Genomic DNA, 25034 nt, shown 5'->3' on the forward strand with positions numbered 1-25034 from the left:
GCCTCCATTTCACCCTGTGAGCCTCAGTGACTACAGACCCATCTCACTCCCCCACACACACATACTCTCACACACCAGTAGTAATGAAGTCCAGCCTTCCATCCACCCCTTTTACACACAGATCAAACATTCAGCCGAAGACGCCACCACACTGTTCAACCCGTTGCACTGAGCCACGAAGATCAAAGATGAAGATACGAGATCCTTCTCTTCCTCCTTCATGTACAGCACAAGATCTCCACAAGGCTGCACAACTTCACTCTTCTCAGCAACTCCACCGTGGTGAAAACGAGTCCACCTACAAACAAGAGTTCCCTTGTACTATGTGGATGGTTGAAAAGACAATAAAATCCTTCTTGATGGAATGAGTCATATTTGCCATGAAGTTTTCATATTTATTCATCCTGTTTGTTTTCCGTTCTTTGATGTGTCACCTGTACTGAAAAAAAACCTTTCTGTTCTATTCATATTTCTCAGGTACAATTTTCCGCCTTCTGTTTTGGATGGATGGTGAGAATTTTTTGTGATGAATGGGCTTTGTGAAACAGGGCGAAACACACACTACCTCTTTTATGTTTTTATGATCTATTATCGCACTGTTCCATTTTGCTCAGCGCTATTTGCACTATTTTTACTCTGCACCTTCATTGTCCTTTTCATTGGTTTAGTGCTGTCTGTCTGTCTGTCATCTTTGTTGTCTACAGGTTTTGTTTGCCTTAAATGTAATTCTTGCGCTGCCCGTGTCCCATGTTTGCACTTGATGTCTCACAGTATGTAACTTTGCTTAAATGTCACACGTAGCCCCAGGTTCCGTTTCGCTTCACTACGTACTGTCTAACTTGAACTTGAGGTGGTGAATGGGGTGAATCTGCAGAGCACCAGGGATAAATACTTCATGGCCACGAATCTCAACATAATCCAGACGTTTAGACACCTGCTCTGCATTTTTCTGCAGATTTCGAGGTCTATAAACACATGAAATATTAATGTCCGATTTACAGTTGCCTCATACGTAGGACCAGCTGCCACTTCTTCGTTATTCCCATCTTCCAATACTTTCCATTTAATAAACACAATAAAGGAAGGATTCTGTCCACAAGTAATGTAGATGAATTAGGGGTTACGGTTGCCTAGCAACACATCAGCAAAATCAACATAGAAGCTGCTGATGGTGCCTTAATATATTTAATGCATTTAGTAATTAATATAATTACTGAGCAGTCACCATCACCTACACACATCCTCTCATATACTTCAAACCACCTTCAGAGAGAATCTATAATAGCGAAAACAAAGACACTGAAAGCAATGAGATCTATTTTTATACACATTTTTTATACTACTAATATAACCTGAAGGCCGATTATCCAAGGAAGGCCCTTCCAATTAAATCCACTTTTGTCAGATGTCCTAATTCCTGTGTTCCCAAAGCAGGGATTTAATTGGCTTTCCCTGTTGTAATTTCCCTGGAGATCCGTCCTTCCTCTCCTGGCTCCTCTTCCTCTTCTGTTCCCTTTATAGTTTCTGAAACGGCAGTGAATGAACCTACTTGCATATTTAATTAACCCAGCCAGACGGTTCACCTCCGTCTGTGCCGGTCCGGGGACCAATAAAGCCCTAATCTTCCTGCTGCTACTGTAGGTGTTTTACTGCTCCGGCTTAATTAACCTCTGACCTCTGCGTCCCGTCCAGAGCGACTGGTTCTCCTCTGGGGCTCCATTCTTCTTGGGAGCATCGGGAGGGAAAAGCGCGCAGCCCCGGGAAGGGAATCATCATCATCGCACCGTGCACCATCTTCAAAGTCTGTTCCTGTTCCTCTGAGGGTGTTGCGGAGAATGACTTTGCCTGGTGTGATACTTCAATAAAATCTCTGTTTAAAAATAGAACAGAATGTACGTGGAAGCAATGCTGAGGAACCAGCACGTTCCTTTGATTCGAATCGTCATGGCTGTTTAGAAGGACGTGGGTTCCAGATGCTTTTTAATTATGAATTTGGGAGATTTTACAGCATGCTGATGCAGAATTGCATTTCGATTTCTCAAATGTCAGGACCTCAGAAGTTAAAAAGGAGGTAGCATCCAGGTCTTTTAATCATTTTTTTCTATTGACATTCCCGCCTTCACAAATAAAACGACCGTCTGACACGACTTATTATTCCATAATGGCGCTTACTGCACGCATCCACCTACACGCCCATTCCTGGGTGAAATATTGTTTTTGTGTCGTGCTGCTGCGGCTGCTTTTTGTTTATCTCGTAATTCACGTTTATTCCCGCTCTCTGTGCCACCCCCCCCCCCTCGCCTCGGTTGTTGTCGCTTTTCTTTGTGGTTCCACGTTCGGCTGCTCCACCCATTTCTTGACTGCGTGACCCAGAACCCAAAAAAAACAAACAGCAGGGCGCAGAAGCAGCGCAGGTTCCACCTCCACCCGGCACCGGGCGGATTCCTGAGCGGGTCCGTGTCATCGTTCCTCCTGCGGGAGAACGTGTGTCATCGTGTCATCTTCTCAACCCCCCCCCCCCCCGTTCCCCATTTCACAGCTGTCACCTCAATCACGCGGGCGGCGGCCTTGTGTGTCTCCGCGTCTCGTCATTATGATGCGTCTGTCCGCCTTTGTCCAGCGTTACAGCGTTAACCTCATTCTGTTTTTATACTTTTAGATCCCTCATTTCACGTTTACCATGACATCAGAGTAAATTGAGGTTAGATTCCTCGCAGAATCCCAGCCTGGAGAACGGGAGCAACATCTGCGTGGCTTTAGTGACGTCCTGGTGGGCACTGTTAAATAATTTGTGGTTGTGCAGAGCTAAATTTACTCTGTACCTGGAAGCAGACTCCGCATTGGAGGATGACATCTCTGCAGGGGCGGGTCACCCGGGAAGTCGAGGCGCAGCTTTACTGTCCCTGTCCGGTCTCCAGGGGTGTGGCCAGAGTCTGAGGGCCGTGCTGAAATATGACCCGAGGGCCGGCTGCAGGGCCCACAGCAGTCGCTGGGCATGGCGCAGGGACAACGGGCCGTAAATCACACGTTATAGCGTTTTTTTTCATTATTACTTCACTGCCTTCCTCCGGACTGTTTCTGGCATCTTAATAAATGAAACAGAGCTTCTACTGAGACTTTTACTTAAATACATGTTCTTTATAAACTTTATATCTGTATATGGTCTTCATAATTGGGGCAGTGGTGGCCAAGTGGTTAAGGAAGCAGCCCCGTAATCAGAAGGTTGCCGGATCGAATCCCGATCCGCCAAGGTGCCACTGAGGTGTCACTGAGCAAAGCACCGTCCCCACACACTGCTCCCCGGGCGCCTGTCATGGCCGCCCACTGCTCACTCAGGGTGATGGGTTAAATGCAGAGGACAAATTTCACTGTGTGCACCGTGTGTTGTGCTGCTGTGTATCACAAGTGACAATCACTTCACTTTCTTCTTCTTTCTTAATCCCCGATGTCGGCCGAAGTAGAGGTCATCATGGCCACCTACACGTCTACCTGCGGGGTGTGTACCACAGGTCTGACCTTTGGTTTGAAGGTGAGGCCATACCTAGTTGAGCGTGTGCACAGATTTTCCGGCTATAAGACAGACACTGCGCAGTTCGATCAAGTTAAAGGGCCGCATTTTTGTTGTTGTCGAATCCCGGCCATCTAAAGCATAATTTTTACATTTACAGCATTTATCAGACGCCCTTATCCAGAGCGACTTACAATCAGTAGTTACAGGGACAGCCACCCCCCTGGAGACGTTCAGGGTTAAGTGTCCTGCTCAGGGGACATGATGGTAGCAAGTGGGATTTGAACCCGGGTCTTCTGGTTCATAGGCGAGTGTGTTACCCCACTAGGCTACTACCACCCTACCATTTCTCAGCCCAGAAGTAGAGAGATGTTCTCCTGTACAGAAGAGGTAGAAGTTTAGTGGTCAGTCTGCTGGACCACAGAAACAAAGCTGCGGAGTGACACCAAAAAAAAAACCAAAAAAAACATCATATTTAACCGCGAGTTAAACGGACGTGGTCCTACGTGTCGGGTGGCCGAAGTGGCCGGCGCGCGGCGTTCGGCAAAGCGCGCACCCCAAAAGCCCGCCCTCGCTGCGCGCTCCCGTATAAAGCGGAGGCGGCGGCGGCGGCGCGCAGCGCGCGACCACCACCAGTCCGTCATGGCGTTGGGGCGCGAGCTCCGGAGCTCGGTCTTCCCGCGTCCCCTCCCGTCGCCGTGAACCTCGCTCCGGGCCCCGGGCCCCACCGGGAGGCGGGAAATGCGGCGGAGCCCGGCGTGAGGGAGCGGCGGAGCCGGGGACGGGTCGGGGCTGCGGCCCCCGCTGCTGGACGGAGGAGTTGCGGAGGTGAGGAGGGCCGCGTCGGCGGTGGAGAGCCGAGCCCGCACTCGTGTAAACTTTTCCGGATTCGTGGTTCCGCCGCCGCCGCCTTGTTGCCGCTTTGTTCCGCGTTACTGCTTTACGCGGTTTAAATCTCGCCTTTTCCTCCTTTATCTCGGCGCCGAGCGCCGGTGTTAAGTTCCGTTTTCACCGGACTGTAACGCCAGGACTCGCGGGACCAGGGGACTCGTATCCCGGGAAGTTCGTCTCCGTCGGTTTTCCGGGACAATAGAGCGGGGAGAGCCGGTGTCTCCTGGTCATCGGGCCGATCGGCAGCTTTAAACCCGGTGTGTGTGTGTGTGTGTGTGTGTGTGTGTGTGTGTGTGTGTGTGTGTTGAACAGTCCCGTAATGGCAGAACTCGGAACTCGTGGCTTTGGTTTCGACCTTTTAAATCCGGTTTGATTATCAGTGTCGGTTCTACTTCACACTTTATTACTTCTGTTCTATCTGTAGTACAGGAACAGAACAAAAAAAAAATGCTTTTTAAAAAAAGTGGATCGTCTTGAATTATTGTTGGAACTGACTGAATAAAAAAATTAGGACATTTTGCGGCCACAGGTTGAGGTTGAGAAGAATTTAATTTAGTCTTCGCTCATGATGACCAGGTATTTTCAAGTGTGAATTTAAGTAAGTAAAGTGAAGTGATTGTCACTTGTGATGCACAGCACACGGTGCACACAGGGAAATTTGTCCTCTGCATTTAACCCATCCCCCTGAGTGAGCAGTGGGCGGCCATGACAGGCGCCCGGGGAGCAGCGTGTGGGGACGGTGATTTGCTCAGAAGCACCTTGGCGGATTGGGATTCGAACCGGCAACCTTCTGATTCCTTAACTGCTAGGCCACCGTTGCCCCTAATTTTACTGTGCAATCGTTTAAAAGGGTTTTTTTTTTTGTGTGTCTCTTTTCACAGCGGGATCTGACGTCATAGCCACGCGTGCGGCATGGGAGTGACGTGATTACAGGGCCGACGTGAACCGCCATGCTGCCGCTGCTCCTGAGCTGAAGCTCGTGATCAGGACGAGAGAAGAACCGAGAACCTGCCCGAGCGAGAGAGAGAGAGATGGACGAATCCGCGCTCCTGGACCTTCTGGAGTGCCCCGTATGTCTGGAGCGCCTGGACGCCTCTGCCAAGGTCCTGCCGTGCCAGCACACCTTCTGCCGCCGCTGCCTGCTGGGCATTGTGGGCTCCCGGGGGGAGCTGCGCTGCCCGGAGTGCCGCACGCTGGTGGAGAGCGGCGTGGACGAGCTGCCCAGCAACATCCTCCTGGTGAGGCTGCTGGACGGCATCAAGCAGAGGCCCCGCAGGGCGGGCCCGGCGCCGGCGGGCGTGGCCAACGGCTCTGCGGGGGCCGTGGTGCGGGGCCAGGGGCCCCCTGGAGCACAGCCCCAAAGGGCGCAGGCCAAGAGCACCGCGGTCCGGGTGAGTGTGGCCGTAAATACGGGGATTTCATCGGGAGGGTTATGCCGAGAATTCTGGGAAGACCGTTGTCATGACTACCGGTTTTGTTATGGTTTTCTCACCCGGGACCCACATGAGAAGATGTGAACTGTTTTTTGCTTTTTTTTTTTTTTTGTATTCTTCGTACCTTTTGTTCGCATGTGTCCTTGTGTTGAAACTGAGTCTCTTTATTTACGTCCATTCAGGTGTAAACGCCTTTGTAGCCCCGCCCACGTCGTCTGGTGGCGTTTCGGTGTGAACGGGCTCCGGGCTCCTCCTCTGTTTGCACAGCCGAGCCTGTTATTACCGCCGACTGTAGGCATGCCGTGGGATACTTCAGACTTTGCCAGTAATATCGTTTATTAATGAGCCCTTCTTTTTTTTTTTTTTTTTTTTTTTTTTAATAATAATGCTAGAAAGAGTGTGCCGGTGCTAAAAGGTAAATTTGGAGGAGCGCTCAGGCGTGGTTATTTCACGCGACCGGGGCGATGAACGAGGTTAAAACCCGTTTAGACGGTGTGTGATATTTAATGCGCAAGTGTCCTGCCCAGTGTGTGGAAGAGGTGCGCGGGGCTTTGCCGTACGCCGCCGCGGTCCCCTGTACGGCGGAGCCGGCCAGCGCTGGCGACCTCCTCCCACGGGGGCGGGGCTTGGCTGGGCGGGGCGGGGTCTGGCTGCAGGAATGCGAAGGTGTAATTGAGATAAGGACTCATGTTGGCTCCAGCACTATTATTTGAGCTCTTTTCAAGGGTTTCATTCACATTCTGATACGCGATCTGTACTTGCCACACACACACACACACACACTCTCGCGTGGTGTGGGGTAACGGGTGGAAGTGTGTTAATGAGTTCTGCTTGTTAACCTTGAGCAGGTGCTGTGAAAAGGACAACCGGCCGCTACGGCGCTCCGCTGCGCACCGGCCGGTGCGGGTGGGGGTTTGGGGGGGCGGGGCCTGATTGCAGGTGGATGTCATCGGATGAAAAGCCGAGATCAAAGTGCAAGTCACCGCTCATGATCCCAAAATCCCCCCCCCCCCCTCCAAACACACTACACACAGATTCCTTCATCCCCTTACCTTTCTTTGTCCTGTGTGTGTGTGTGTGTGTGTGTGTGTGTGTGTGTGTGGTTCCGTTTGAACTGTTTCCATTTTTCCCTTCATTTTGATTTTTATCCGAGCTTTGAAGAAGTGGGCTGAGTCCTGCTTTTGGTGTTTGGGCTGGACTGGACAGGGTGTGTGTGTGTGTGTTCTAGATTGGTTATTCAGTTTTGGAGGGAGAGCTGCTGGGATTAGGATTAAGTTTAATCAGGAAAGAGCATCTCGGGATCTCTGGTATGATGGGCGGAACGGGCCAAATGAAAGATGGAAACATCTGAGCAGGAGTGAAACCACCAAAGGGTCAAATGTCAACCGCACACTGACCTCCTGTGTCCTGTTACTTTCGCTGGTTCCTACAAACTCTTTTAAACTCTTCACCGCGGAGTCAGCGGGACTCGGTCGGAGTTAAAGGGTCAGTCCCGCGTGTGCACCATTTTCCTCCATATTTCCGCTATGTCGTACCCGTCAAACTGTCAGATCTTAAATGGACAAAGAACAGGAAGGGGGGAGGTGAAAGGTCAGAGGTCGCTGGTTCCTTCGTTTGTCTTTCTTCCTTGCACGGACCCGGCGGCCCATTTTTCCTCTTGATATTCCCGAAACCCTCGGCCAATGCAAATTTTGGGTGCGTTTTTAACGAGGCGTGTGTTGAATGGAGGCCCAGATAATCTCATCTGTGATCGAGTCTGACCGACTGGAAGAACACAAAAGACCCCGGCAGCTGATGAGTGTCCACAGCGACTGTGGCCTCTCACGGGTCACTTTCCTGTGTGTTTAGGGGTGGCCTATTGTTCCCTGAAGCCCCCATTTCGGCACGTCCCTGCTGGTCCGCCTCTGGATTAACTGGGTCCCTCCGGCGAGAACCTCAACGGTGCGTGGAATCGATGCTCCCCACAGGTCCTCCCTGCACGGACCCATCCCATAATTCCCATAAATATTAAAATCTTATTCTTGCGACGTTCTCTGCTAGACTCTTAAAGAACCCAAATGATTCTGGCGCTGACGCCGTTTGTCGATTGTTCTGTTTTTGCTTTGTGTTGTGTAAACTGCTGCTTTTCTCCTCTTCCCCCCCCCGGGTCGGAATGTTGTTTACTGTGTCCTCCTGCGTATAAAAGGCTCTTGTGAAAATTCCTGGCCCTTCCTGGCCCGGGCCTGCAGCCTCTCCTCTGTGGGTTCTGGTGAGTCATGCCGGCCCTTTTTGATGACATCACGGCTTGTGTGGGAACCTCTGGCTGACCCGGCCCGTGTCACGGAACCCCTTCATTAACTCCGAGCCCCAGCAGGCGGGGGGTGTGTGTGTGTGTGTGTGTGTGTGTGTGCGCCGCGCTTCACAGTATTCCCCTATTCTCCATCTGATCCGCCGGAGGTGAGCGAGTGAAAACAGCTGTGGAATCTTCCGGCGAATATTTTAGACACGCTGTGCAGGATACATGGGAGCCTCAGGAAGAAATCGCTTCGATGTGCAAAATAGAATTTATTTTGAGGAAGCAGTCTAATAATAAGTGTGCCTGTCTTTCCGGACCCTTCTGTGTGGCTCCACCTGTCTCCACCTGTCTCCAGTTATTTATACTGTATGTGTGGAGATGCTTTGTGAACTATGTTTAGAGTTTAAAATCCACGAGGTGGTCATCCTGGTCACCCTGCTGGTGTTTTATTAGCTGCTACTATAATGTTTGTGTGTGAGACACATTAAGCCTAATGAGTGATTGTATCATGGCTTTAGTTTCTGGGTGAGAATTGGATGCAGGAGGACTAAAAAAAAAAAAAAATAATCAGATGTTTGGTACAGGGTGTGTGTGTACACAGATTTTAATTATTTTTATTTATTTATTTATTTTTATTCTCAGCGGGGGAATATGACCTGATATTTTATGACCGTTGTAAATTTTCCTCCTCAGTCATGACTATCCACAGGATGGTGTGTGCGTGCGTGCATTTCCACTCGTACAGTATGTGTTTTTTGTGTTAATTCACATTCCCGTCAAATATTAACGTGGATCTTTCATGCAACACACACACACACATGCTACAGCTGTGTTTTATTTTTAACTCTCTGAACAGTCTGGGGTGGTAGTAGCCTAGTGGGTAACACACTCGCCTATGAACCAGAAGACCCAGGTTCAAATCCCACTTACTACCATTGTGTCCAAGACCCTTAACCCTGAGTGTCTCCAGGGGGGACTGTCCCTGTAACTACTGATTGTAAGCCGCTCTGGATAAGGGCGTCAGGTAAATGCTGTAAAGCATAAAACCAAGGTGTCCAGAAGGACAACTATGAATTACAGATCCAGTCGCTCTGCCTCCAAGCAGACGGGTCCCTGCAGATCTGTCCGTGGGACCCATCCGATCCACTGGGTCGACGTCACTGACATCGGCCGATTCGCTTCACTTGTGGAGTGTGTGTGTTCCATTTGTCCCACCTGTGCATAGTCAGCTGTTTGACACCCCTCACCCGTTCACTTAAATCTAGTCTGTGTGTGGTCCACTGTTCTGCCAGAACCTGAACTTCATTCACATGACCGTTCACTGAGGTGCTGGCATCTCCACCTGGGTTCTGGTCCAGCTGTGTGTGTCCTGTATGAAGTTAAGTTCATATGATGTCTCCCGCATGAACCGCATTAACTTTCTTGCTCCTGCTTTCCATCCTTGTCTCTGAGAGGTTTGACCCTTGGCCTGTGTTGTGATTGGTGGCTGTGATTTGTTCTACACGCCCCTTTAATTGGCTGTATGTTAAGTGACTCCCTCGGGCCGACTCATTATTAGAGACCAAGTTTTATTTTTCATGCCTGTGACCTCTGACCTTGTCTCATCCATACGAGCAGAATTTATTTATTTATTTATTTTTTGGTCCCCTTTTGGATCTGCAGCTGTGTGTCATCCTGGTCCTTCTGTAGCTCGACCAGGGTTGCTGATGTGTGGGAAACTGTGCTGAGGTAGGCAGAAAAAGCCCGCTGTACTTTGCACTGTGTGTGTGTGTGTGTGTGTGTGTGTGTGTACAGTATAACGCACACTCTCCACAAAATCTACACGAACGTTCTAAATGCGTCACATCCATGCGTTTTCCCATCTTTATGCTGCATTTGGGGGTGCTTGACGTTAACCGGGAGTCGGTAAGGTTTATGAAATATAAATAAATCAAACTGCGGAAGAGTGAGGAGCGTGCAGGAACGGCCCCCGGTTACGTAAAGTCACTTTGCATGGCATGGTGCTGCTCCAGAGAGGTGTCACTCATCCCGCGTCACTAAATACATTTCAGCTGGGACTGTGGGACAGAACAAAAGCTCAATCAATTTCAATCAAACTACAAATCTGATCAATCTTTGGTCTACGTCATTATAATCATATTCAATAAACTAATTCAATAAATAATTCAAATAAAACAGGGTTGTTTACATGCAATCCATGTCGAAATGATCCCATAACTCATTTTAAGATGACTTCCAACCTAAAAGAAAGTGTGGATGGTACAAAGACACCTGCCTTTAAACCAGATAACCACAGTGTCCCAGGTTCAAACCCCACTTACTACTGTTGTGTCCCTGAGCAAGACATTTAACCCTGAATGTCTCCCGGGTGACTGTCCCTGTAACTACTGATTGTATGGCGCCCTGGATAAGGGCGTCTGATTAAATGCTGGGAATTGAGACCCTATCAGTCTGGTGTGAGACCCGCCCACTAGGTGTGTGTGTGTGTGTGTGTGTGTGTGTGTGTGTGGAAGACTAAAGTAAACAGGAGTCGCACTTTATACACACACACAGTGAAAAGCCTGTGGGCCCAGAGGCAGATACCTTCACAGTTCCACTGCACAAAACTCAGCACCTGATGTACGGGATCGAAGAACCTAGAACCAGAAACCCAGGTTCATCTGCAGTCCCTGCTCCTTTCCAGCTGTCCTCAGTGACAGGCGGCAACAGAACCATAGTTAGAACCCAAACGGCCCTTGGATCCTGGTGCTCGCTGTTGGCCACCTGAATGTCATGTTCAACTGATCCGTCGGCCACCCACAACCTGTTCTAGCGGAGGAACGAGCGTGCATGCACACCCACGTCTGCTTTATTAAGACCATATGGCTCACTGTTCTTCCTCCATAACCTAAATAACATAAATCCAGACCCCTTTGCTCTTTTTGATGTCCAATCTGCTGCTCTGATCCTTTTTTGTCCTTTTCTGATCCATGTTGCCATATGTCCAGCATATCCTGGATGTCCTGTCAGGTGAACACATGGACTCTTCATGGGTCTCGTGTCCACACTTCCCATGTGGTGTAGAGGCAGCTTGCCTCAGACTACATGGCTCTTGATTCCCACAAGCTGTAGTCCAGCGCCATCAGGACAGTCCATCTGGGCGTTTACAGGGGTCAACGGCTGGTCAGCGTGGGGCAGGTGTGTGTTGTAACTCGTGTCTTCTACTCTCTGGATTCCCCTTTTACTACAGAGCTGCAGCTACATTTGTGGGAGAGGAAGCAGTGGGTGGAACGAACGCATGTTGGGGCTGAAGAGTGTTAATGTTGAGGGTCATCGGGGGGATATGAACACACACACACCCCATCATGTGGCCCACAGATGTGTTGCTCTTGATTTTCTCCCTCTGGTTCTCATGGGAGGGTCACATGACACCCAGCAGCTACACAATCAGGACTGCAGTTCCACAACCTACACAAACCTGTGGGAGATGTGGAGAGACCTGCAGCAGATCTTGCTCGTCTTCATCATCCAGTCTGAGGTTCTCTCACCAGCTACACCTGGTTAGTTGGGTCCAGGGTGTATGGCTGACTCTACATAGGTTAAATTTCCAACCACACACTGTGCCATTGCTCTCGTTGCTATTTGTCACCATTTCCCATGACTCTTTTGGGTCACATAATCAGGATCATCAGTGCTAATGAACGCGAGATGGCCTCGTTTATGTTTCATGAGTTTTGTGAATTCCCATGACCCAGCCTCATGATCACTTATTAAACAGACTGATGGACCCGACAGTCACCCAGCGATCCCTCAACGAACCTCAACATTTGCCCCATCAGCCTGGCAATTGGAGAAGGAGGGACTCGTTTGACCTTTGAACTTATAAGCGTACAGATCAATGCTGGAGTCACATATGGTGGGTTTTAGTCACATTCACACACTGGTTTGATTTGAAAAATCTTTTGATGTCATTTGAGTTCTCGTCTGCTTTGGACTACATGAAAAGAGAGGAATGTACCATGATCTCCTGTTCAGAACTGATTTTAATCCTTGTTTCCTAAATGATCTTTCTTACCCACACCCACAGAGTGAAGTGTGATGTTTGAGGTGTGGTCCGTGGCTCTCAGGGCATCTGAGCTTGTGGATTTTGGGTGGTGTTGGTGAAATGCTGGAAAAACCTTTGAGTTTTGAGTGTTTGGTTCTTCAGAGCCGAGGCTCCCAGCTCCCCCCTGAAATATGGCTGAAATATGGTTCTGATTTATTATAATACACATTTTGATACAGGAACTTCATACTTCAAACTTCATACAGGCTTGGGTTTATGTCTGCTGTTTGGACTGGATTAAGGCCTGGACTTGGTGCTTTCATGTAGGTCCAGTGCAAACGTTCTCTCCCTCTAACACACTTTCCACTCCGGAAGCAGAGCAGGAGGCCACACGCAGGCATGGCCACGTCTGAATGTGCTGATGGAGCAGGTCTGCTGGAACTCCACCTGTAGATCCGGGCACCTCTCACTTCTCTCCACACACAGTTGGTTTCCTCTTCTCCTCCTCATCTCTCTACAGACATCCCCGGTTTTAGGCGTAACACCAGAATCCTGGTCCAGCTGGGCACCAGCTTCGATTTGGTTTTGTTTCAGAGACCTGAATGCAGGATATTTGGGTGGATTCTGGGTAAAAGGGTCTTGTGTTTTGCTTTTTAATGACTTTTTTTTTTTTTTTCTTCTTCTTCTTTGTTGAATTCCTGCTGTTTGTGATTCTGGGCACCGGTCAGGATGTTTTGCTGAAGGGACGTCCCTTCTCTTGGATGCTCTTTCTATAAAAAATAAAAAAATAAAAGGGTCTTTGAATGAAAGACCTCCGATCTTTGATTGTTGGTGCTGAATGGGCCTTTCAGGGGTTCCAGACGACTGGGCCGGGACCATGAAGCACAGTATAGCGAGATAAATGGGCCTGCCCTCTAGCTGTTTCGGTCCATCATGAACCCCAAGGCATTGTGGGTGAATTGCTGACTGGACCATTCTGTGGAAAAACTGAATTATATATATATATATACATACACACACACACACACACACACACACACACGGAATAAGTGACTCGCCTCTCTGAGACGTGTCTACGGGTTCTTGTGTAACGGTTCTCCGCTTGCCATCTCCCTCTTCCGGTCGTGAAAAATGAATGGGAGTCTGAGTGCCGCTGCATTATCCATGCGCCTCACGGTTCTCGTCTTCTCCGCAGGGCGTTCCACAGCTGCCGTGTGCCAAGGCCCTCTACAACTACGACGGCAAGGAGCCCGGGGACCTCAAGTTCGGCAAGGGTGACATCATCATCCTGCGCCGACAGGTGGACGAGAACTGGTTCCACGGGGAGATGGGCGGGGCGCACGGCTTCTTCCCCACCAACTTTGTCCAGGTCATCAAGCCCCTCCCACAGCCCTTGCCTCAGTGCAAGGCACTATACGACTTTGAGCTGAAAGACAAAGAGGCCGACAAGGACTGTCTCCCCTTCTCTAAGGTGAGTGGGGTCACTCGACCCCTGACCACCAGCAACCTTCATGCCAGAACCTCATAACGTCACTTCAAAAGCCACCAAACCATCTGGGGACTATAGAGGGAGATTCTGTCGGTCAGCGCAGAAACACACTTTTTACTGCAGATTTACGCCCTGGATCAGCCGGGGTGTGTGTGTGTGAGAACTGAGTATAACCCCCATCCTCTACACACCATCCACACACTGAGGTTTGTGACACATGGCAGTTAGAGGTGGTGGGAACACACACATGCACACCTGAACAGTCTTCCATAGGAGCCGTTTCTTTCAGGGATACAACAGGTATCTTCTGCGTCTTTCCTGCACATCACAACGTTTCTTTTAACTCCACTCACGTGTATGCAAGAAATAGTCACACGTGTGTGTGTGTGTGTGTGTGTGTGTGTACACTATACACACATTCAGTGACTTTTATCAGATGTACTAAAACATTTCCCTTCATGGCAGCATTTTGACTTTTTTTTTCTATTTCTCTCCTTTCCCTCAGGATGATATTTTGACCGTGATTCGGCGGGTGGATGAGAATTGGGCTGAAGGAATGTTGGGAGATAAGATTGGAATCTTTCCCATATCTTACGTGGAGGTGAGGCAGTGACCACACACTTTCACTTAGTTCAATAATTCATTGAAACTTTCCCTGAGATGCGGGGGGGGAAAAAAACCCTCTCTAAAAAAAGCGCCATATGCAAACATCCAGAAATGTACTTTATCCGAGTTCCAAGTGTCCCAAGAGCAGAGATGTCGCCGTAGGTGGGCTGTGAATTCGCAGCCGTGGCAATAAAACCCCGACTTCATCGACTCCTCTGGTTCCACAGGCTCCAGATGAGCCCTGATACTCGTGAAGTGCGTCACCACGCCAGAAATATCTGTGGAAACAGCAGCCGTCCACATATAATAGGTGTTCCTGAATGGCATGTTTGTCACATCGCGAGCAGGGGACCTTTCAGGCAACGCTGCAATTTTCTTAAACATCCTGACATCAAAAAATGGACCAAAAAAAAAAACCTCAAGTCGTTTCTGTTCTGCTTGCTCACTTATCCAGGCTTTTAGGGTGTGACTGGTCCTCAGGTTGGTCACGCCAGGTTCTGACTCATTTCAATTCTGTCTGAATTAGGACAGCAGGGTTCTGTGTTCTCTGTTTTCAATGGTCGTCCACTCTGAGGAACGTCAGTTTACATTTACAGCGTTTACCAGACCCCCTTGTCCAGAGCGACTTACAATCAGTAGTTACATGGACAGTCCCCCCCTGCTCAGGGACACAATGGTAGTAAGTGGGATTTGAACCTGGGTCTTCTGGTTCATATATGAGTGTGTTACCCAATAGGCTACTACCACCCTTTCTGGTTTAGGATGGTTGATGGCATAATTAAATGACACCATGCTTAGGTTGTTGGTTCTTTTGCAGAATCATTAGTGAGAATTGCATGATTGGCAGTTTTTTATTTATCTGCCCTGCTTCTGTGCATCAGGGCCGGACGTGCATCTCCTTCAGTTCGGGCGTGAGAAGTTTGAACCTCCGCTCCTTTCCTGTCTCCCTCAGTTTAATTCTGCGGCGCGGCAGCTGATTGAGCTGGAAAAGCTTTCGGAAGGTTCCGGCGACCCTGCTGAAGGCTCGTCCTCGTCCTACCAGGCCAACGGTCTGCAGAAACCTGGAGGGGAGAAGAAGAACAGCAAGAAGCGCCACTCCTTCACCTCCCTCACCATGTCCCACAAGCCCTCCCTGGCGCCGCCGCCCCAGAGGCATTCCATGGAGATCAGTGGTCCGGTGCTGATCAGCTCCAGCAACCCCACTGCGGCGGCCCGGATCGGGGAGCTGAGCGGCGGCCTGTCGTCCAGCGCACCTTCACAGGTACTCGCGACCCCGCACGCTGCCCGTCCTGCAGACCTTCTTTACCCTGTGCAGATGTTGCCGTAGTTACGGTTGCATAAGATCAGAAGGGACTGGACACAGATGCACCATGACCTCCACTTATCTGCGTGTGTGTGTCGTAGTTTCACCTTGGAATGCCGAGCGGGAACTGGTGCCAGCGAGAGCAGGTGACCGGTGAGGGCAGAGTGATGTGAATCAAAGACATAAATCAAAATGAAAGTTTTCTTATATATATATATAAAATTATATATGTAATTAATAAATGTGTATAATATATTTTTTTTTCATTCCGCGCTTTCCCTGCCGCGTTTTTCTGCAGAGCCTGTAACCGGCCGACTCTCTCTCTGCCCCAACCCTGAAAATCAGGATGCATGACTACACACAGACACACAAAAACCCCCACCGTGCACTCCCCGCCGTCTCCACGGCAACCTCATCATGACAGGCGCTCCGCTTCCTCGTTCCCAGGAACCGCAGTCACGCGGGCTGGATGTCGGGCAACAGGGGGTGGAGGGACCGCCGGGAGAAACAAAAAAAAAAAAACACAATCACTTACATGAAATCATGTATGAAGTACGTTATTTCTGTGCAAATTATTGTGGTGGTCAAATATATATATATATATATATATATATATCATATAATTTAATTTTATTATATACTAGACTGTTTGCTCCGCCCCTCACTTTTACGTGGCGTGGTATTCTGCCCATGTTTCAGTTTGGACTGCTCTTGGGTGCCAGTTTCACATAAAAGCCTTTTAAACTCCTGCTGACGCGGCGCAGCTCGTGTTTTATGATCTTGCTGCGGATGCGATCGTCCCCGGCGGAAATCGGCGCTCGCCGGCGTGTGCTCTTGTCAGGTGACCCGTGTTTCTGCTATTGACAGTGGGACTGTAAGCTGATCCGCGCCTCTGACCTGGGTGTGAGCTGCAGATTTATGGAAGGAGGGTGAGAACCACTCCGGGGCAAAGTTTCTTTTTCTGCGCGGTTTATGGCAGGAGGTGAAGGCTGGGAATTCTGGGACGGGCCACCACTACCGGTCCCTGTTGCCTCACTTTTACTTTTTGAACAGAGAGAGGCGAAGCAAGGTCACATGACTTCAATACCAGACTCAACAAATCCCAAAAAATTAATGCAGCTTCAAAATGGCCTGACTAATCCAAAATCGGCATCAGTCATTGGGATTTGAATGAATGGCATGACTTTTTAGCTGGAAATGGGCGTGGCCCAAACATAAATGTTCTTTCTAGGATTTACTAGTATTTTTGTAGCCCTGCTTCCTGAAGCCCTGATGAGCTGGGGAAGGGGTTAAACCCGCCGGTTGTACTTTTGTTTACATGTTGGTGAGCTGAGGAACGTTGGGCGTGTTCGCGATTCCCACTCGCCGGCCCTTGTTCTCTCTTTCTACATACAATCCACCCACCCAGGCAGGTTAGCAGCACGGTTACTGCTTCACTAGCAATCGATAACTTCTTAACCAGCGGGTTCAGCTGCGGCGTCGCGGTCATCAGTTCCATGAAACCGGGGATCTTTTCTTCATTAAGCGCATTTCTGGTATCTGTAGAGGCAGAGATGTTTGTCTGTATCTTTGCTTCGCTCTTACACGCGCAGACATGCTGAACCTTCCCTGGTCTTCCATCACGGCGTCCTTCCATCTTAATTTCTGAGTTTTTGTCTCTTCAAATTATCTTCCTTCCACAAACATGATTTATATGGATTTATGGTATTTAACCTCCTGCAGGTCCACATCTGTACGACTGGCCTGATTGTGACCCCTCCTCCAAGCAGCCCAGTCACCACGGCGACAGTCTTCACGTTTCCACCAGAGACCAGTTATGCCTCCATTCCACTGGTAAGATTATGACAATTAGAATATGTTTGTGTGGCTCGTGTTTTTATGATTTTTCCGTCTCCCGGTCTTTCTGTGTTTGATTTATGCCGATATTAGTGGTGTGTGAAGCCAGGATTCCTGCGGTTCATTCCTCTTCAAATACATTTTCCCCGCCTGAGTCACACAGACTGTGTTTGTAGAGGACATTCTCCCGACTCACTTGGGTGTGATGTGCAAGCACTGCAGTGTGTGTGTGTGTGTGTGTGTGTTTCACTGGGATGATTCTTGCCTCCTGGGGCAAGTCTAATTATCTCATGTTACACATCAACAGTGAACCGGGAAAATGGCACAGAGAGACGCCAACACTTCCTGCTTCAAATGACTTATTCTGCAGCTGCAAGGATTTATTGAACACGACTCCATCCACGCTAGGAACTGTGACCGTTCACCAGTTCCCCAACCAGAACGCTTGAATTAAAGCGCCAGTAACCTGCATGTTAGTGTTGGTAGTGGCAATGGTCCAGTTTGTGACATTGGCTGGCATACCCGGGTGGAGAAATGCAGGTGATGGACGCTGCGCTACGCCTGGGCGTGTGATGTGTTGACAGGAGGAGGTTTAAATTTGAGTTATACAGCTTTTTAAAAGCCGAATCCCTTTATCATACCATATCGTACCATATTTATTTATAAAGCACTTAAACACAACAACGGTGCTGACCAAAGTGCTGTACATTAAAATAAAAAATAAGTTAAATTACCAGGAACAAGACAGACATGGACAAAAAGTTCATTAAAAGTTAAGAACAAAAGAAAAACAGAATAAAACAAAACATCCAGCAATTTGAATTAAACAAGGGGTTGAATAAAACAGAATATTTAAGACAACATACTAAAAGAGTTAAGAAAGGACTGCCTAACAAACCACATAAAACACTGCATAAGAACACTGTATAAGAACCACGTCACACTGGGTTAAATGCCAGGGTGTAAAAGTGAGTTTTTAAATGAGATTTAAAAGCAGTGAATGACTGCGCCTGTCTGACACCGATTGGCAGGTCGGTCCATAGATGTGGGGCGGCCACTGCAAAGGCCCTATCACCTCTGAGCTTGAAATGTGACCGAGGAACAGACAATAGTCTCTGGTTTGAAGACCTGAGAGAACGGGGTGGAGTGTAAGATCGGAGTAGGTCTGACAAAAAAACTTTGATGTCTGGCTGATCCCAAAAAGCAATGAATTACAGAAGTCAAGGCGGGACGTAATGAAAACGTGAATCACTGTTTCCAGATTTCGTTTGGAAAGGACTGGCTTGAGTTTGGTCAGAATGGAATGGAATTCCGCGAAAGAATGGAATTTATTTCTAGCCACTTTCACCGGCCCTCTAATAACAACAAAGTGAAGTGATTGTCACTTGTGATGCACAGCACACGGTGAAATGTGTCCTCTGTATTTAACCACCACCCTGAGTGAGCAGTGGGCAGCCATGACAGGCACCCGGGGAAGCAGTGTGTGGGGACGGTCCTTTGCTCAGTGGCACCTTGGCGGATCGGGATTCGAACCGGCAACCTTCTGATTACGGGGCCGCTTCCTTAACCGCTAGACCACCACTGCCCCTTAACGCTGCCAGTGCTGTCAGACCATTGCAAGTGATCTTTTTCCATTTTCACTCAGCATTTCTACACTCTCGTCTGATGGCGCGAGTGGTGGCATTTCACCATGGTTCAGATTTTCGCCTTGAGGTTTAAGTGGTGCTTGCTACCTGGTCCAGAGCATCTTGGCAGGACCCCGCGTCTCCAATTTCCAGGTTTACCTACTGATATCACGCGTGTTAATTCAAGGTCCAGTGTATGGCCCCACTTCTGAGTGGGCCCCATTTACAGCATGGCAGCACACATAAATAAAATCTCCCACAATGATCACTTCATCTGGGCATGAAATCTGCCAGGAAGTCAGAAAATTCACTTTTAAAGTCCTTATTGTATTTAGGCGGCTGATAAACCACCGTGCAGAAGATCGCAGGCTGATCGCAGACCCAGTACAAAGAAGATTTGTTTGCACTTAAACTTGGATTTAAGTACCATCGCCAAGCCTCCTCTGTGACCCGAACACCGCAGGGAATTAAAATATGGCAGCAGCTCGGCGTAGAGCGCTGGACTCACCAGGAGACATCCTGGTTTCTGTCCTTGAGGATGTAGGTTTTATTCGACAGTGATCTGGCGTTCACCAAGCCCAGCCTGATGGGCAGAGGTGGAAAACTCAACTCCTTTGCAACACAACATTGTTGTGGCGGCGGAGTCCGGCCAACCTGCCTGGACCAGCATGGGGAAGCAATGGCTTTAACTTTCAGAATTCAAATGTAGTGAACTGTAGTTGAGGATTTTGTGTGTGTGTTGCGATGATTTGATTATGTTCAACTGAGCTTTATTGTCATTTCAGCAACATACAGTAAATAGTGAAACGAAACAGCGTTTAAACAACGTTACATAATGACATGCATGTGTACAACATGGAAACAAGCAGTCATCATGTTTACAGTACTGCGTTATACTTCCTGTGCCTGGTGTCGTATGGAAGCATTTAAGCCCACCAGAACGCCCTCAGCTGCAGCCCATTTCCAGTCTGTGGGCGGGGTCTGTTCTGTCTGAGCAAATTAACTTAAAGCCAGCAACCAGATGGTCAAATTGCTTAAAAATAAATCAACTAATTGCTTCGTTTTTTTGCAGGACATCTTGCCGCCTCCTCCTCCCCCTCCTCCACAGTGCTCCACTGTTGGAGCTGCATCCTCATTGGCTGTTGGACCGAGACCCTCCCCCGTCACGAGTGAGCAGTGCAGCAGACAGAGACCTACAGTGTGAGTGACAGAAACCTAACAAATTTAAATCACCTGTAGATGGAGATAATCTCTCTCACACACTGTAATGATCAAGTGTGTTTCATCATGACCCTTCAGCTGAGGGCACAGGTGTGGGTAGGGGTCAAGGGTTAAGTCAAACTTCCAACAAAACTGTTCACCCTCTAGGGGCCCATTTCTGAAAGGCCACCCACTCACCCCTGACCTCTCCACCTTGACCTTACAGTCCAGAGCAGCAGATTTGTGTTAGATATGGTTTCAGCTTCCTGTGTGTGAGAACCTTCTAAAAGTTTTACTTATGTATGTGTGTGTCAGTCTGTGAACCTGGTAGAATTTAGGACGTTGGAGAAAGAAGTGAAAAGTGAAAGGAGCCAGAAATTCATTGTTAACTGGAGCATTTCACACTAATACGTTTCAGGTCTTAAACGTTCATGTACCTTTTAATCCTGACAAATGTTGCCCCCTTGTGGTAGGTGAAGGCCATTGTTCTAGAATTCAGTAGAGGCCAATGGGATCACTGATAAAATACAGATTTTTAAAAATAACAATCTCATGAAATGTTTATATATTATAAAATCCTAATGTGCTGGTACAATTTACTATGGTGTGTGTGTAGGTATGTTGCTATGTTCCCCTACGTCCCCCGTAAGGAGGATGAGTTGGAGCTGAGGAAGGGCGAGATGTTCCTGGTGTTTGAGAGATGTCAGGACGGCTGGTTTAAAGGCACCTCCATGCACACCGGCAAAATGGGAGTTTTTCCCGGGAACTACATGAGTCCCATCAGCAGGTCTCTCTCTCTCTCTCTCTCTCTCGCTCTCTCTCTCTGCCACACACACAGGCTCTATGGTGCATGTTATATACACACGTAGGACGTGATTTCTCAACTTTGACCTCTAACCCCATCTGGTGCTCTCCTGTAGAACTGCGTCGGGCAGCAGCCAACCCAAAGTCCCTCTGAGCCTGTGCTCACAGGCGGGCCGCGGGGTCACTATAGTCACCCCCTCCACAGTGGGGGCTGTAATAGGGGGTGTCGACCTCACAAAGCCCCTGCCTACCTGTGTCGGCCCACCCAGCCCTCTGCCGGCTGCCGTGGTGACGGCCACTCACATTCCATCGGGACAGCACGCCAAGGTTCTGATGCACGTGACGCCGCAGATGACTGTGAATCAGGCCCGCGGTGTTGTCAGAACTGGTGAGATGCGCACAAATGTTCTTTTTATGGATTGATTTTGTGGTGTTTTTGTGAACTATATATAATGTAAAGTAATTTTTCTGGGTTTGTCCAGCCGCCTGTCACAGTCAGGATCGGCCGACCGCAGCGGTGATGCCCATTCAGTCCCAGCAGGCCATGCCATACCTGCCTCACCTGAACCTGTGTGCCCAGCCCATGCCAGCCTCCATTGCCTTGCCTGGCTCCACCCGCTCCACCGTGTCCCTGGGCTGTGCCGCTGCCTCTCTAACCCCGCCCAACGTCAGCGCTGCCTCTCTGGAGGCTGACGCGCTCAGGCCGGTGGCGGTCTTGGCGGTGCCGGTCGGCTCTGGTAACTCCGCCCCCCTCTGTGTGGCCAATGCTGCGCACCAAACTGTGGTCTGCAGGCTGGACAAGGACGGGAAGGTGGGCACCTCCACACACACACTGTACACCAACAACATTCTACCCAGAATTCCCACTCTACTTACACAATGGGGCTGGTTACCATGGTAATTAAACAGGTGGTGTTTTTTTTAGGGATAAAAATACCACTGACCCCCAGTTAGTGAAAATGAGCTGAGTTTGATATCAGGGGGCGGGGCTTAGTCTGGACTGTGCGGTTTATCATCTACTCCTCTTACTGCAGCAGAGAGAGAAGAAAGGTCTGCTGAAGCTGCTGTCCAATAAGAAGAAGCTCCGCCCCTCTCCCCCTTCATCCCCTACACTGGAGTCGGAGCAGATGGTTGCCATGGAGATGACCCAGGGAGCTGCTGGGTCCAGTATGAACGCTTGTGCGGCTGGAGGAGGCCAGAGTGGCTCTGGTTGTGGTCTGATCGAGCTGGAACCTTCATCATTGTCGTCGTCCTCCTCCTCTTCAGCTGCTGAGCCCATGCACCGTAAGAACGGCTCCCAGGACTGCCCCGCCCCCATCGCGCCCCCGCCCCGCCAGCCGTGCTCCTCCCTGCACTCGGTGCTGAGCGACGCCCGGCCCATCGTGTGTGAGAGGTGAGTTCCGCGTTCCACCGGGACCAGAATTCCATTTCAGTGGTGTCTGTATTTAATGCGGTGTGCTGCGATGACGTCCTTAGGTACCGGGTGGTGGTGTCCTACCCGCCGCAGAGCGAGGCCGAGCTGGAGCTGAAGGAGGGCGACATAGTCTTCGTCCACAAGAAGCGCGAGGACGGCTGGTTTAAAGGAACCCTGCAGAGGAACGGGCGGACGGGGCTGTTCCCCGGCAGCTTCGTGGACAGCATCTGACACTGGGGACGTTGGGGACCAGGAGGGGCCAGCGGCACCTCGCCCTTAATTTAATTCTCTGTAACACGTCGCCGGGGTCACGTGCCTTGTACTGTTCCCTCACTTTATTGTACAGAAAAGCCACAGATGAATATTAACTTATTTTGTCGTGTCCTGGACTGTGGCGTTCGCGTCGTTTTTGTCACGCGGTTCGGTTTGTAAGCGTCTGCGGTGCCGAGCAGCGCCATGCCTGGTTCTTGTCCCGTGTCAGAACCATGAGGGTGAGAAGCGGCTGATCTGAGGATCACTGTTCAGAACGCAGCTGTCTGCTGTAGATGATTCTTTTTCTGTCTATTTTTTTTTTTTTTTAACAATTTTTTGGTAGTACACTCCATAGATCAAATCGGTACTAATATTCCATGCATATTATCTAAAAATGTTTATTTTTAAAGGCTGCTCCTCCCTTTCCTGGTCACATGACGTCACTCAACAGCACAGCTGAGTGGCACACGCGGTGATGCAAGGCAGTCGTTCACTTTTTTATCCATTATATTTATATTTTGTGTGTGTGCGTGAGATGGAGATTTTGATACCCAGACCGGACCTTCGAACTGATCGGGATGAAAACCCTCTGGGTCTGTTTGCAGTTTGACCCCAACGACGGCCAGAACAATTTTATTCAAGGTCTGATCTGGGCCCTGTGGTGTGACGGGCAGTTTTCTCTTAGAACCGTGTGTGTGTGTGTGTGTGTGTGTGTGTGTGTATAATGTCCCATAGACTTGAATATGACATAGGCATTTTTGTAGGCGTTAAATTTTTTCTGTTAGTTCTATTTTTGTAAAGCACAAAAGCAGGGAACTCGACATGCAGCTTCCCACGATGACATCATTTCATGGCCGAAGAGAAGAGACGCGCCTCCTCCAAACTGCCTTTTGGTTGCACAGTACTCGATCGTTGCTCCAGTTCTGGTGTTCGTGTACTGAATTGCTGGTGTGGTGAACTACTGCTGTATAGAACCCGGTCTAACCCAGAACCTCCCCTTTCCTCCGGAGACTACTAATCTAGAGCCTAGAACCCTGCGCAACGTGGAACAGTCCTGTACCTGTGGAGTTGATGTGGGGCTGCATGGTTTTGAATGAATTGTATGTGTGTGTGATGGGCTGCTGAACATGAGGCTGTAGTTTGATATGAAACACTGTTGAGAGAGTGAGGTTCTTCGGATGTTCCGCCTATTTTCATCATTTTTACAACTCGTTGGCCCCTCAGCATGGTTCCCTGCAGGGGCTTCATTTCCTGTCTGTCTGTTGCCAGTTCTGTGCCAAACGGACAATTTTGCACAATTTCCTCTGATAATCTCATCACCCACCGGCAACAGTGCACTAAACACACACACACACACACACACACACACACACACACACACTGCATTTCACCCCTGTGCTGCTTCTCTTCTCTTATCTTTTTTTTTTTTTTTTTTTTTTTTTTCTGCCCCAATTTATAATTATTCTACTAGACGAAAGTAGATTGTGTTTGTTTTATTGTTGTGATTTCTGGCTTTTTATGGTGCAAGAACGTTCTGTAACACTTGTAAGGAAAGCACATTTTATAGTGATTTATGACCATAACGTTAATAAAGGCTAATGGTTACCAAGATTTTATATTTGATTATTGTTGCTGTCATTAATTTCATATTTAATACATTTGCTAAATATATATTTTGTCCAGGTTTGTCTCCTCATACCAAAAATAATAAACAAAACGAATGAACGAATCCTTCCTCTGTTCTGATTCTTCATTACATCTGATTAATTAAACAAGAAATTAATATGCTTTTCTGAAACAGACAGTTTTAACAAACCGCTGAGATAGAAATTGAAATTCTCATCTTTGTTTACTTCTGTTCTTGCAGGCTCAGGGCAGTTTTGGTGGGGAACAGGTCTTAATGTTATGTTTGGTGTTTTCATAATGTGTGCTCAGTTGGTTTCTGTTTATTCCTGTTAGAGGCTACCTTGTGCCTCCTGGGGTTAAAGGTTAGAACCTTGATTTGAAATCTTCATGCAGATTTTACTCAGAATGGCCTTCTAAAAGTAGAACATCTGCGCCACTCCAATGAACTAATACTCCGAACCGGCAAGCTGCCACTGAGGTCACCTTGATGAAGACACCGTCCCCACACACTGCCCACTGCTCACCGAAGGTGATTGAAGGTGGTTGTTAAACGCAGAGGACCCATTTTGTTGTCACCGTGTGCTGTGCTGCAGTGTCACAATGACACTGCATGAAAAATCAACGAGCCAAACAGAAAGTTGAACTACTTTTTGATAGATTACATAGCAGGGGAAAGGAAATAAACCAGTGAAACATTAATAATTATCTCGCATTAGTTGGGGAAAATCGCTTATATAAAGCGAGGTCA

The 25034-nt window shown here is 48.7% G+C and overlaps 1 protein-coding gene across 1 annotated transcript; it reads left to right on the forward strand.

Moving 5' to 3' along the window:
• The first annotated feature begins 4097 nt into the window (after positions 1 to 4097).
• On the forward strand, positions 4098 to 24291 carry sh3rf1 (SH3 domain containing ring finger 1). The gene is made up of 12 exons (XM_028963062.1): positions 4098 to 4336; positions 5281 to 5790; positions 13327 to 13602; positions 14126 to 14221; positions 15179 to 15487; positions 17252 to 17362; positions 20063 to 20190; positions 20807 to 20977; positions 21111 to 21382; positions 21477 to 21805; positions 22029 to 22387; positions 22471 to 24291. The coding sequence occupies exons 2-12, from the start codon at positions 5431 to 5433 to the stop codon at positions 22637 to 22639; spliced, it is 2580 nt and encodes an 859-aa protein (XP_028818895.1). The 5' UTR covers positions 4098 to 4336; positions 5281 to 5430; the 3' UTR covers positions 22640 to 24291.
• Positions 24292 to 25034: the final 743 nt, after the last annotated feature.

The sequence above is a fragment of the Denticeps clupeoides genome, chromosome 19, assembly GCF_900700375.1.
Source record: "Denticeps clupeoides chromosome 19, fDenClu1.1, whole genome shotgun sequence".
Taxonomy (NCBI): Eukaryota; Metazoa; Chordata; class Actinopteri; order Clupeiformes; family Denticipitidae; genus Denticeps; species Denticeps clupeoides.